The following is a 15,198-nucleotide window of genomic DNA, read 5'->3' as shown; positions in this document are numbered from 1 at the left end:
CAAATTTATTTATATCTGACCACAAATTCTGAAAAACAAGGAAGTGATAATCCTGTTTCCACCTCACCATTGCCTTAGGTGAAACACTTTTTTTCTTTGATTAATATTTTTCTGATATACATATTATTAAATTTTTTACCCCTAATGGAAAGGCCCTCAACAGTCAGAGCAGGAAGAGAACCAATTACAGGATTATACATATTTTCGTTTTTTATAAGATAGAGTAGTTTTGGTGAGATACAATGAATGAGTTTTAAATATTCTTTAAAAGATATATTTGTCCCAAGATAATTAACTAAGTCATTATAATTATATAAGTCACCTGACTGAATAAACAGTTTTAACAAAAATACGTGTGAGAGGGGCTTTTATTTTACAATTGTTCGACCTTTCCATGACGACTTCCTGTGCGCGATGTGACGTCAGTTGTCTGGCTCACATTTGAGTCTGTACTAGCTAACCAGAGAAGTTTAATTCTTTCTCTACAGGCGCTATTTTAGATAAAATATTCACAAAATAAACTTCAGACACTGAGACAGGCATTTAGGGTTGTAATATTTTGCCGGGAGTGTAATAAGTTAACAGAGACACCGAGCGTGAACGCGATAAACCAGATGTGAGTGTTTCTGTAATAAACTAGACTGTCAAAACTGATGGAGGCGCAGAAAGAGACCAGTCAACCTGCAAATAAGACTTCAACGTCTGGGGGAGACCAGGAGGAGCAGTGCTGCTCTAATGTGAGTATCTAAACACTGACAGTTGAATTTTAGTGACTATCAGTATCATGGAAAATTAATGACATGAATATGTTTGAGTGTTGCCGTGGCAAATTGTTAAATAATGAAAGAGATCCATTATTTTTGTATGCATTCCTAATTTTTGACGATATTTTTGGGTGGGGTTTAATCATTTTTCATTTACTAAGCATTCATATTGCAGGTAAAATACTTACTTGCTGTCAGCTTAGGTTAGATGTTTGTTTTGTTTACTCATATTTTGTAGAAATATGTATTTCATTGCTATGATGCATCTCCTTGTCTCACATTTAGACTTCCTGTGAAAAAAATGAGGAGCAGGAGCCTTCATCCCCAAAGCAGGGAGATTTCAGTGATCCGGTATATAAAGAGATCGCAATTGCAAACGGCACCATCAACCGGATGAACAAAAATGAGCTGCTTGCGAAATGTGCCGAGCTGAAGCTTGACACACGGTATTGAGAACTTGTCATTTTTTACGGTTATTTAACCTGCTATTTTACTTCAAATTCATTCATTTTGTTCATTTCTTTATGATCTTTTCAGTGGTGTTAAGGATGTCCTAAAGAAGCGGCTCAAAAATTACTACAAAAAGCAAAAACTGATGCATTCACCTGGTGCAAAAGGGAACAGTGATGTGTACTTTGACTACATCTGTGTGGTAGATTTTGAAGCGACATGTGAGGAAAATAACCCACCCGACTACCTCCATGAAATCATCGAATTCCCCATGGTTTTGGTCGACACGCACACCTTGGAGATTGTGAGTTGGTGAGGGAACAGTCTGGCATACGTGTGCTTGATTCTTGCCAGGCAAACATGATACCATAGAGTGTGTTTAGTGAAATGTTTTGGGATTGATTACTTGTTAATGTATGTAATCCCATTACTGTCATTACAGGTAGACTCATTTCAGGAGTATGTGAAGCCAGTGGTGAACCCACAGCTCTCTGAATTTTGTGTGAAACTTACCGGAATCACTCAGGCAAGGTTTAACAAACTGCTTACTGAATGAAATAATAATTTGAGTTATATACAATACCATTAAAAAGTATATGGTCAGTAATTATATTTCACAATATTAATGCTTTTACTATATTTTTGATCAAATAAATGCAGCCTTGGTGAGACTTCTTTCAAAAACATAAAAAAAAAAAAGATTGACCCCAAACTTCATGCCATCTATATGGTTCAGTCTTCAGTCTAATATTGAATGTAAGGCAATTGCTCAAACTTAAATATTTGATTCTCATTTTTTTTCCAGAAAATGGTGGATGAGGCGAAACCATTCAATCAAGTTCTAAAGCAAGCAGTTTCTTGGCTACAGAAAAAAGAACTTGGAACAAAGTACAAATATACATTTTTGACAGATGGGTAAGGATGAAAAAGAAATTTTATGCATGACTTTAATAACATTCAGTGTGCGGAACAGGGGCGGTTCTAGGATTTCATCCTCAGGGGGGCTTCGCCTTCAGTGAGAATGTGTAGCAAAAAGTCTTTGCCTAAGTGGTGCCTTTTTGTAAATCGGCCAATAAGTACTTAAATTGGTCAATACAAAAAAAATATGAATAATATAATGATACCAGTCTTTCTACAGTACAGTTCTAATGGATAAATGTGTAGGCTAATGTTTGACTGACAGAAAATTGTCATTATATCATTATTAATGATTAGTGTTATTGTTAACTATCTAAAAATAATGACTTGGGGCTCAACAATAAGGATTTTTCTCTACTGGCCTGGTTGGACCAGTAGGTCAAATATTCACTGGCCCTGCCTAAATAATTAAATAAAAGTTATTTATTTTATTGTTTTTGACCTAACCTTACAATACCAACATGTTAGATACCAGTGAAATTTCACAATTCACTTTTCTAATTTACGATCACAGCAAAAAATAAAAAATAGCCTACTAGCCTAACTAATATAAAGTTCAAACATTAAAGACAAGTAAACACTCAATAATGATATAAGAACAAATAAACAAATTACAAGCACAAATAAATACAAGAGAACAAAGATATAAATTAAATAGCACTTTACAGTGCTTGTGAAAACTGTAGTACTGTATGAAGTAAATAAACACAGTTACCTGTTAAAGCTACCGAAGTTATTTAGTTAAGTGCAGTAATTATCTCTTTTCTTTTGTTGTTTGATTAACATTATTAACATAGGAAACAGAAGTTACATGAGGCTGCTGTCACTTTAAGAAATAATGCATGGATCTATTATATTGACACACATCCAATGTTGTCTTAACTGTTTACCTTTACTAAGATATGTAAGACTGTGTTTACTTGGGTACTCATCAAGATGGGCATTTTGACGTAAATTTCATGCTCAAAAAAACGCAAAAGAGAACTCAATTTGGTACTCGCGTGCTGTCTGAGAGGCGGCTTTCTGTGCACACACTTCTGGTCAGAAAAGCCTATCACAGCGCACAAGTACCACATTAAGTTCTCTTTCGTGGCGTGTTGGTTTAGAACCATCCCTGGTGCAGATATATATATTGTACAGCTCAATGTCTTGTCTGTGTAGGTCATGGGACATGGGAAAATTTCTTAATACCCAATGCAAACTTAGTCGCATCAAATACCCACAGTTTGCCAGAAAATGGATCAATATCAGAAAGTCTTATGGAAACTTTTATAAGGTTTGTTTTCATGTTCATTTTCTATGATTCCTTACATACACCTAGTCAAATTGGAAATTAAAATATTGTAAATATAATAGTCTCTTACTCGTTTCTCTCAGGTTGCTCGTGCTCAGACAAAACTAATCTGCATGCTGGAGAATCTTGGTATGGAGTATGACGGACGTCCCCATTGTGGTCTAGATGACTCCCGCAACATTGCCAGAATTGCCATCCACATGTTGAAGGATGGCTGTCAGCTGCGGGTGAATGAGTGCTTGCATTCAGGAGAGCCACGGAGCGTGCCCATCTCTGCCCCTATTGAAGGAGCCCCAGCACCTAAAACACCCAAGAAACGAGACTAAAAAGACACTTTCCCAAAACTAACGTTGCTTAATTTGGACAAATATGAATACCCGTCTTGGTGTAATCGTTATGTAATTGGGACAAACTAATCTGGGTGTTCTTAAATTGTTCCAGTAATATGTGTGATTTCTTTGCTGCAAAAGCTTACATCATAACAGATCAGTGGGGTGAGGCTGTGCTTCACCATTACAGCAAATTGGGTTTATATACTGTATTTTGAAACTCGTTCCTGAGGAAGAAAAACAGAAGCTGCAGACAAAAGCCTTTTTAAAAGCCTGATGGGTGATTGATAATTTTGCATTTCTTTTATTAATCCATGTTGCACGTCAGTTAAAAAAACTGTAAATCTCAATGTGTATATTCTATTGCCAATAAACATTTTTTTATGATGCCACTTTACAATATTATTATAAGAGATAATTTATACAATATTCTGTTCATATCTCTGTTTGCTGAGATCTGATTTGCAGGTGTTGACTAAACTTGTGTTCTTGGGTTCTTTCAACCTTATAGTATCCTCAAACTTCAAATATGTTGTGGTTATGCAACAATGATTTGTCAGCACAGTTCACCTGGTTTCTGGTCACCATATCTAATTTTCCAAGGCCTTGCAAAAGCCATGATAGAAATTTGAGTTATGAACTATAATCATTTTAATAAAAAAAAAAATTAGTGCATGTATTTGCATATATAATTACTCATACTTAAATGAGAGAAAAACTTTATTATTTCTGTTGATTTGATAAGAGACAGGTAATTATCCAAATGAATGCATCTGCACACCACGTCCAGTAGATGGCGTCAAATAACATTTCTCTGTAAATAATCGTAAACAACAACGAACGCCCACCATCATTAAAGTCAAAGTCTTATGTGCATGATTATGGCTTGAGTTTCTTCTAGTTTGTTATATTATATATTTTTTGTTTTTTCTTTACAGGGTGCTAGAAAGACAAACGTTCCATTCATATCTTAGGCAAACAGGATCCAGATGCACATCTTCATGTCATATGTTTTAGAAGCAAGCTATTATTTACACTGGGTGGCGCATGGTCTTATAAACATGATGTGATTTACTGACAGTTAAACCAAAACGACTGAAACGAAATTACCTTCACATCCCTTCTTCAGGACAACTCAATATTATCAAAGCCGCTGTTAATACGCGACGCGTCCTAAGTCACCACCCAGGCCAATCAAAGCTTTTGTTTATGCGAACGTCGCGTCGCAGGCGGCGTAGAGAAGGTGGGGCTCTGACGCAGTGCTGCTCCTGTGAGCATTCACTGCTGGCTGCATGCGCAGAGAATAGGCGGAGACACACGGAAAGACTACAGCAGCCACCACTGCCCTTCTTTCATTCTAACTCACTGGATATAGTTCTTTTTCACTCATGTGGTATCAAAGGACGCGCTGGCGGAACCGCCAGCCACACGAACTAGGCTGATGTGACATTTGGTGCGCGCGTGTGTTTTTTATCCTGTGGTCGATGGCGCAGATAAAGAGGATGCGTGAAAGAACGCAGCCCAGCCCTGTTTTCTTGAATGCGATTAAACGGAACCACATATTTTCGGATGAAGATGAAATTGGCATTGTCTAAATGTTGGTTTCATCTGTATTGTTGTGCGGAGAACCCGAATCGATGAAGCAAGTGAAAGCGGCACCATGCTGCCTAGGTGATTGATTACTAAGCCCAATGAAAACAAGGAGGAGCACAGCTTCGATACGATGGCTGAGGAGAATAACCTGAAGACGGCTAGATTATGGAGGGATGCTGCTTTGCGCTCCAGGAAGCTGAGGAGCAATCTGCGACAGCTGACTCTCAGCACCAAAAACAGCCAGAAAATTACATTACCTGAGGACATAAAGGAGATTGAGGTCCTCAATCTGGGAAACAACTCCCTTCAAGAGCTTCCAGAGGGACTGGGCTCAACCCTGACCAGGCTTCGCATCCTAGTCCTTCGCAGGAACAAGTTTGCCACTGTTCCAACTGAAGTATTTCAGCTTAGTCAGCTGGTTGAGTTAGACATCAGTCACAACTGCTTGAACCACTTTTCAGAAGATATTGATCTTCTCAAGGGGCTTAAAAAGTTGTGTATCAGTCATAACAAAATCCAATACCTGCCATCTCAGATTGGGACTTTGCAAAGTCTGGAGGAGCTTGACATCAGCTTCAATGAGCTGCATGATTTCCCAAGGTCCTTTTCACAGCTCAGGAAGCTCCGAACACTTGATGTGGATCATAACAAGCTGCAGCGTTTCCCCTCTGAAATCCTTGCCCTCTGTGATCTGGAGGAGCTAGACTGCTCTGGGAATAAACTAGAGGGTCTTCCAGGTAACATCATGATGCTCCAATCCATTAAAATATTTTGGCTCAGCAGCACCCAACTCTCGTCCTTGCCTGAAACATTTTGTGAGCTACAGAACTTGGAGAGCCTGATGCTCGATAATAATTTTCTCACAAATCTGCCACAATCATTTGGGAAACTGCAGAAGCTGAAAATGCTCAATCTCTCCTCAAATTTATTTGAAGATTTTCCTCAGGTTATAATCAAACTCGCCAGTTTGGAGGAGTTGTATTTAAGCCGGAATAAACTGACGTTCCTCCCTGAGGAGGTAGGACAGCTGTGCAATCTTGCTAATTTGTGGTTGGACAATAATAGCATAACATTTCTCCCAGACTCTATTGTAGAACTTGGGAGATTGGAGGAGCTGGTTTTACAGGGTAACCAAATCGCCATACTCCCAGACAATTTTGGAAAACTTGCCAAAGTTAACATTTGGAAGGTGAAGGATAATCCTCTCATTCAGCCTCCATATGAAGTGTGCATGAAGGGGATCCCCTACATAGCTGCCTATCAGAAGGAGCTTGCACACTCCCAACCTGCTATAAAACCCAGACTTAAACTGGTTTTGATGGGCCAGAGAAATGCAGGGAAAACCACACTCAGGCAGTGCATCGTCAACAAGCCATCAGACGCCAAGATGGCAATTGGATGTAGAGGTATTGATGTGACGAACTGGGTAGCAGATGAGGAACGCAGTCTTACGTTCATTGTATATGATTTATCTGGTAAGCAGAACTATGATCTTATCAAACCCTTTTTCCTCTCTCCCGGAGCTCTTTATGTTTTGGTGGTGAATCTGAAATTATATACATCAAAGAGCTTCTACTCCCATGTTGGCAGTTTCCTCCACCTTCTCAGTGCCAAGGTGCCACATGCAGTCGTGTGCATCGTAGGGACCCACAGTGACTTGTGTGAAGAGGTTGAGGTTGAAGAAAAGTGCCTGGATATTCACAGACAGATTTCGCTCCAGGAAAAAACGGACACTGAATGCTTACATGTGCTTGCCCTGCAGGTTGACGAAGCCCTTGAGCAAGGTTACGATGTTCGGACTTCAAGCCCCCATGTTCTCTTTTACGGGGTCACAGATAAAAACCTGAGACGTAAAAAGTCCCAGTTGCAATATATGCTCAACAATCGACTACAAATCCTTTCTCCGGTGATATGTGTCAGCTGCGTGGCAGCACAAAGAAACATCCAGCATTTGAAAGAGAAGCTCATGTCTGTCGCCGATCACAGGGAGATTTTCCCCAATCTTCACAGAGTCCTGCCAAAGTCATGGCAGATGCTTGAGGAACTGCATTTTAAGCCTCAGGATTTATGGCTTTCCTGGTGGGATTCGGCCCGATTGGGCCTTCAGGCTGGGCTGACTGAGGATCGCCTGCAAAGCGCACTCTCTTACCTACACGAGAGCGGTAAACTTTTGTACTTTGAAGACAGCATGACATTAAAGGAATACGTCTTCCACAATCTACCCCGGTTTATCGCCATCTTGAATGTGTTTTTCCAGAGGGACCTTGCTGCAATGCTTGAGAAACTACAGGATGAGGGAGATGATGGAGATAACACCAGGTCTACGCAGATGCATGGTCACGTGGAGGGTTTTCTGTTGCACGGCCTGTTGCCGTCAAATGTCATTCGCTTGCTGCTTAAACCTCTGGTACAGACACAGCAGGACTTGCACCTGATCATGGAACTGCTGGAAAAGATGGGCGTCTGCTACTGTGTCAACAAACCTCGCAGCAAGCCGCTTAATGGGGCCACCGTCTGGTATAAGTTTCCCAGTCAAGTCAGCAGCGAGGAGCCCCATCTTGAGGCCTCGGCCAGTGGGGGCTCGTCGATCCCTGGTCAGTTCTTCTCGGTCGAGCAGCTGCAGATTGAATACAGATTTCCTTTCCTCACCCCTCTTGGACTTTTTGCACGGTATAGTGTGCAAATCAACAGCCACGTTGTGCAACGGTCCGATGGAAAGCATCACATCTTTGCCTATCGAGGTAAAGTGCCTGTGACGGTGAGTTACCGGCCCTCTCGGAGCAGATTGCAGCCTGAGATCCTCTCCATTTCCAGCCATGCATCCTTGCCAAATATCTGGACAGCTTGGCAAGCCATTATTCCCCTAGTGGAAGAGTTAAATGTTCTTCTGCAGGAATGGCCTGGCCTTCACTACTCTGTGCATGTCCTGTGTTCCAAGTGCCTGAAGAGAGGGTCCCCCTATCCACATTCCTTCCCAGGTTAGTGTTTTGCTATTGTCTTCATGATTGTGTTTGATATCATGTGTTTGTGACCATCATTTCTTCTTGCCAACATATATTTGATTGATTTTTATGGTATCAAAGGGATAATTCACCCCAAAATTAAAGTTCTGTCATCATTTACTTACCCTGTCATTACAAACCTGTATGACTTATTTTCTTCTGCAGAACACAAAAGATATTTTGAAGGATGTTTTAATTGTTTTTGTCCATACAATTAAATAGTAAATGATGATAGAATGTTTTTTTGCTATCGCTTTAATGTCATTTTGAGTAGGATGTTTATGATGAAAAACAAGTTGTTAACCAGATGCCTGCATTCATTTACTTTTATGGTTAGAGACTCATATTGTTTTAGGTTACCACTGATATGCAGTCATACATCTCTCAGACAGTGATGAATACGGTAATCTTTGGAGTGCTGTCACCATGGAGGCCTATACATGTCTGGGTTTATTGCCAAGTAAACACTGATACAATAAAGGGCGAATCAGCATGAAATGAAGTCATTTTAGGATGGATCTAGGCTAAACAAAGAATGAGAATGGCTGGCCATGACAAGAGGGATGGGGGGAGTCTCGGTGGGTTTGAAGCCACACCTAGAAACACAAATTAGCTTGAGCTGTCTGTGGTGCTGCTGTGAACACAGACTCGCACATCCACAGCAGTGGAGAGGGTAGCCATGGTAACGTCAAATGCCTTTCTTTATGGGATGCAGATTAGGTGCAGCAGTCACTGGCATATATTGTAACCTAAATACTAGTTTACGGTGTATATATGTATTTTAAAATCACTAATAAGTAAGCTTTTTATTTGATTTATGTTAATATAATACAAATTTCTTTTCTTGGAGGTCTTGAATTCTGTAGTTTGCACCCTCTTTAGACTAGGTTAGGTTCTAGGCCCTTTTGTTTTCAAACAGACTTTATTTATGAAGAGGTCCCACTCCTCAGTTTCTAAAAGGGTGAAATGTGTGGGAGAATTCTTTTACTGGCAAACTATGTAGTTTTTCTTAGCTTTAAGGATCTCACTGAGCGATATTTATGTATGTTGTAATTTGTTGTGTTTATATCCAATGTTGAAACGGGCACATTTTGAGTGTTATTTTAAAGATAAAGTGGTTGGCTTATGTAAGAGACATACCTCAGTGTACACACCATGCCCATTTTTGCCAAAAAACAGTCAAAGATTACTCAAGCTTATGTAAAGAGGCCCAGCTTCATATGTTATTGCATGCTAATTGTTTAACATGTCCTGGAAAGGAAATATGTTTCACTTTGACACAAAGTACTACAGCCCAATAAATTGGTATTTGGTCACTTAAAATGCTTGAATGTCATTGCATTAAATAAAATCTAAAAGAAATGAGGCTAAACTAATTTCACATCTCGCAACCATTTCTGAACCATTTAGTCTACCTTTACTTTTAGATTTCTAATTTTGAACAGTATGTCCTTGTTTGATCATTGAAAACCTAACAAACACATTTTTGTGAAATGTTTTGTGCCAGATGTCTTTAAAATATATATTTTTGGTTATATAATGGCCAAATACCTTTTGGGCCCACTGTTTTTAAAATGATCAATGGACACAGATGGTAGTATGTTTTGAGTGTTTTCATTCCTGATGCGTACAATGCATGTCATTTGTGCATTACGCAATTTACTAATTACTAATTGGGCATGTATACATTTTTTTTTTTTTTCTTTTCAGTTTGATTCTTGGCCTTGTCCATTTGTTCAACATCTTTGTTCTGCACAGTGATAATGTTTTACATACAGTAAAATAAACCAGATGCTATGGCTCATTAAGTTTACAGTTATGTTTTAATGTTCTAATAAAGTACATTTGTATGATGTTTAAATAGCTGGGCAGGATGTCCTGTTAGACTTGGCAGCTCTGTTTCCTGAAGTCTCACAGTTCTTTCCCCCTCTGCTGTCACATGATGAGACAGGATCAGGTGGGGCGATTCCTGACTCACATTAGTTCTTGACAACAGCTCACAAGATGTGAGGGCCCTGTGCCATGGTACAGAGTAAAGACCTGTTTAGCCTGCTTAATGAGTACATTGGCTTTTAAGTACCCATTATTATTGAAGGCTGGATTACTTGAGTTCATTAATGATAATAGATATCGACTGCGAGCTGTATTTGTGGTAGGGTGTAGATGCGTTTCTTTGTTTTACCATATATAGGTTTCCTGACCCAAGTAAAAACAGAACAACAAGTTTAGCTGCAAGGTTTTTTGATCCTACCAAATTTAGGCATGATATTTTTGGCCCACTTGCATGTTGATTTAGCGTTGAAGCTCTCTGAAACACTAAACACAGTGTGATGGTCACAGAAAGTTCTCCTTTACTTGGCAGTGTACTGGGACCCAAAACCACTTGCTTTTAGATATATATGAATGTTCAACAGCAGAACAGTGTTTATACAGCTTTTATATGAGTAAGCAGTCGGAAACTATATATCGATCTTGTCGTTCTATCAATCTGTAAAACAAAGTTTTGCCAAGCCAACATTCATAATTGGTCTTGACAAACATTGCTTTTCTTGTTAAAAATGACTGTTTAATATCAATTTCACTTAATTTTAACATCCTTACATTCAATGCTATTTTGCATTCTGTTTGTACCTAAATTCAGGACCTTAACATGAATTTAAAAGGATTTCTATCTCTAGCATGTGAGAGCTTTTTTGGGTGTACGTATGTAAAACTGTTTAACATTTAAAAAGGCCTGGAAAGGAAAGCCGATGGACGTGTTTTGCAGGTGATGTGAACTTGTTGGTTTGAACATAAACCTGTTCTCTTTCCTTAGATCTTGACTCCTTATTTAGTGATGCAGAAGTTTGCACATTTGGAATACGAGTATTAATATAACAAACTTTTTTTTTTATGTGTAACTGGTAACTAAGTGCCTGTTAATACAAACAGGTTCTTGCAAAAGTAAATTTGTCCTCCACATCCTTTAAAGTAGGGCCGAAGTAAATGACTTTTGACAGTTGGCTTGCATGGCCTGTTACATCCATTTGGCATCTTCAGGCAGGGTTTGAAAATAAAGAAAATGCTGGCATAACCTGTTTGTCAGTGAACCCGGATGGTCAAAATTGAGATGGCAGTAGGTACAGTAGCTTGTCTGACCCATTTAGAAACTGATATTTAGTCTTTTGGCTCCTGGACTGGGTGTTGGAAATAAGAGCCCTCTCGTTGTACCCCGAGCTAAATTGAGTCACATCAGAGCTGGCCGAAGCACCTGCACTGTCAGCGCACTGTACTTAAGTCATAAAATTTTTCTGTATCGTCTGCCATTAACGTGTGTCACTGGAGCCAGAAAGTGTCCATCCTGGCGGCAGTGAGGGCGGCAAGTCTTTTTAGCAGCTTTTCTTAGCATGCACTGTCCATCACCTTGTCAACTGACCTCAGCTTGTTGGGAAACTTACTGGTATTTTGAGATATTTTGGATGCCACCGTTTGTGGCTGTTGACAGACTAATGATGGCATTTCTTTACAGGGCAGTTTAACTTTAAAATGAAAATTTTATGTTTATCTGCTTACCCCCAGGGCATCCAAGATGTAGGTGACTTTGTTTCTTCAGTAGAACACAAATGATGATTTTTAACTCCAACCGTTGCGGTCTGTCAGTCGTATAATGCATGTCAATGGGAACTTCGTCTATAAGAGTTAAAAAAAAAAACATGCACAGACAAATCCAAATTAAACCCTGTGGCTCGATGGTGGTGACACTGATGTCCTAAGACGATTGGTTTGTGTGAGAATCCGAACAGTATTTATATAATTTTTTACCTCTAAAACACCACTATGTCCAACTGCCCTCCACATTCGGTTGGTGAGGTCTGAAAACGCATTCTGATGATGGAAGTGATCTCTCGCGCTTTGCTTCAATGTGTGCGAGACATCACTTCCGTTGTCAGAGCGCGATCAGAACTCACTAAACGGATATGCAGGGCAGTTGGTCATAGTGGTGTTTCAGAGGTAAAAAATGATATAAATACTGTTCGGTTTCTCGCACAAACCAATCGTTTTGTGTCTTAGGACATCAATGTGTCGTCACGAGCCGCAGGGTTTCATTTGGATTTGTCTGTGCGTGTTTTTTTTACTCTTATAGACGAAGTTCCCATTGACATGCATTATATGACTGATAGACGGCAACGGTTGGAGTTAAAAATCATCATTTGTGTTCTACTGAAGAAACAAAGTCACCTACATCTTGGATATTTCTATTGTAAATAAGAACTACATTTTGATAGCCCTGGTTTATTTGTTGGCCTTGGTAAAGAAATCTAAATATGTATACTGTATAGTATACCCATATGGTTGATTTTTTTTTTTTTTTTTTTTTTTTTTACATTAGCTATCTGCTTTCGTACATTTATGACGTAGAATACTCAAACACTTTCCCTTCCCGTTTGGGTACATAGGGTCAGTCTGATTCCTCTCAGAGATGCCCTCCTGTAATCTCCTTACTGGATTTGACAGGATTACCCCGTGAGTGAAAGGGAACCTTAAGGACTGGCAATTAAGTCAAGGCAGAGTTGGTTAAGTAATCATAGGCTGAACTGTAACAACTAATTGTGATGCAGAGTCATCAGTGAGTTTATATGTTTCTACCCTCAGGGTGAGAGCTGTTCCTGGATGATTTAGAGATGTGATTTACCTCATTGGTGTAACAATAAACATGTCAGAACCTGTACTAAGATAAAACATTACGGCTTTAGAACAAGAAGGAATAATATATGTCATAAATTCTTATCTTGAGATTTTTTTTATTAGATGGATGTGTTATGATCCAGACATTGCAGTTTGATTGTGTGTGGTGTGATCGGTCAGGGTCAACAGGAGTTTTGTATGTTTGCAAGTGTTTCCGATATGTAAAAACCTGCTTCCCTCTATTCTTGCACTGGACCTCCGGAAATTCTGCTTGTGAAAACATTCCGCTGTCGGAATTCTGGGAAATTATGCTAATTTTGAGATTCGGTAATGGTCAGCTGCAGTGCTTTCTTTGGGTTTCCTTGATTTTATCTGCTCTCATTGGATCGTGATGATTTTGGCTGTATTACAAAGACGGTTTTATCTCTCGCCATTGTGATTATGGCCAAACTATAATGATCACTGAAAGTTTAGAGCTTAGATATGGAAGATATATTACATTTTAAGCATGTTTGATTTCATTATTATACAACTTTTCATTGTTCTATATTCCTTGAATTTCACAGGCAGGAAAGATGGCTATCATTTCTAAAAGTGGAAACCTTGTGGTGGTTCTGCAGTAATTGGCTCAAATGTCTCACGTGAGAATGAAAGTGATATGTCTCTCATTGCACGTTTGTGCTAATGATCTCAAATGTTTGTGTTTCATACATATATTGCTGTAATTTTATTTAAAATCACAGGTTACGACAATTCCAGACTGCCATTCTTGCTCATGAAGAGTCTGTAACTCTCACCCCATCTGTATGATTTCAGCCTGAAACCTTGTATTCCCTAGCACTGGAATAATCTGATGCTGTCAATCTTATGTCACTACGTTCCCTCGAGGTCTACATTGTAAGCCTGCAGAATTATCCATGTGCCCTGTGCAGGGCTGGATGGCTTGAAGGGTTTGTAATGCACGTGCCGTCTTTTTTAATGTTGTCATCACATGAGTCACATCAGCAGATTTATCCACGTCAGACATCAGGGTTGAGAGATGGGAATTAAATCCTCGATATGCTGAAACGTTTCACAGACCAGAATATCAGGAAATATGAAGATTATTGGTGTTTTTGCATGGAATATATTTAAGGCCTGATTTTATGTAAAAGTTTTTATTCATCAGTATTTAATTGTGCATTCTCATTTCCCTAATTTAATCACATTTGCCATTATCTAACTCCACTTTAGACATTCTACAGACAATAAGTAACTTTGCAATGACTAACTCTCATTAGAGCATTACTGTCTGCTTAATATCTGCTAACACTTTATTTTGATGTTCCCCAACTGACATTCTACTGACTGTAAGTACCTTTGCAACTACATGTCAACTTATTATATTAACCGAACCCTAACACCTAATCCTAATCTAACAGTTTACTAACAATCTACTACAGTCTACTAATACTCTGAGACTTAGTTGATGTGTAGTTGCAGTGTTACTTGTAATTAGTAGAATATCTAATGTGGATCATCTAAATTAAAGGTGCAATATGTAAGAATATTGCAGTAAAATATCCAAAAAACACTAGGCCAGTGTTATATATTTTGTTCACTTGAGTACTTACAATATCCCCAATGTTTCCAACTATTTGTAAATCGTGAGAAAATTGCAATTTGGACCAAGGCTCCGGGATGTGTGAGGAGTCGCCTGTCAATTGCGTCATACCTGCGTTACCCTCGGTTTCCGGTTTTATTTTGTAGAAACCATGGAAACACCAAAGACGCTTAAATATATTACATGTATTAATAGGCAAGGGAACAGCTGTTTTGATATATTTATAGACAGAAAACTAATTATTGTTACATAGCTCAACACATTTAGTCTTATTGTTTAAATCTAATTTTCTTAATTTTGTGCAAGTACCATGCTTTACCGTGCCTCAGAGAAAAACACTATTTTGTCAAGTAGCTAACATAGATAATCAGATGCAGCTTTAGTAACAGTAATACAGCATTTTCTCCATCATACAATACGTTTTACAATTAATTGCATGCCATTTTCCAATACAAGCCATCCAGCATTTAATATGATATTCTAAAATCGATCTATCTTACTGCAGTGTGTAACAGTGTCTCACAGCAGCCACCGAGCGAACGCACAGAGTAACGTTATAACATTTTCAACACACTCAAAT

General features: G+C 38.9%; 2 protein-coding genes across 2 annotated transcripts in view; both read left to right on the top strand.

The window, feature by feature from the left end:
• Positions 1-377: 377 nt before the first annotated feature.
• eri1 (exoribonuclease 1) lies at positions 378-4,152 on the top strand. The gene is made up of 7 exons (XM_048165294.1): positions 378-737; positions 1,050-1,210; positions 1,302-1,518; positions 1,657-1,740; positions 2,020-2,129; positions 3,294-3,408; positions 3,510-4,152. The coding sequence occupies exons 1-7, from the start codon at positions 654-656 to the stop codon at positions 3,750-3,752; spliced, it is 1,014 nt and encodes a 337-aa protein (XP_048021251.1). The 5' UTR covers positions 378-653; the 3' UTR covers positions 3,753-4,152.
• Positions 4,153-4,889: 737 nt separating this feature from the next.
• The window catches only part of mfhas1 (multifunctional ROCO family signaling regulator 1), a 29,973-nt gene continuing 19,664 nt past the window's right edge, over positions 4,890-15,198 (top strand). The window contains exon 1 of the mRNA XM_048165293.1: positions 4,890-8,326. Coding sequence (XP_048021250.1) covers positions 5,479-8,326 — 2,848 coding nt within the window. The 5' untranslated portion in view covers positions 4,890-5,478. The remainder of the gene's footprint in view (positions 8,327-15,198) is intronic.

This window comes from Megalobrama amblycephala, linkage group LG18 (genome assembly GCF_018812025.1).
Source record: "Megalobrama amblycephala isolate DHTTF-2021 linkage group LG18, ASM1881202v1, whole genome shotgun sequence".
Taxonomy (NCBI): Eukaryota; Metazoa; Chordata; class Actinopteri; order Cypriniformes; family Xenocyprididae; genus Megalobrama; species Megalobrama amblycephala.
This window is presented reverse-complemented; position numbering and strand designations above follow the sequence as displayed.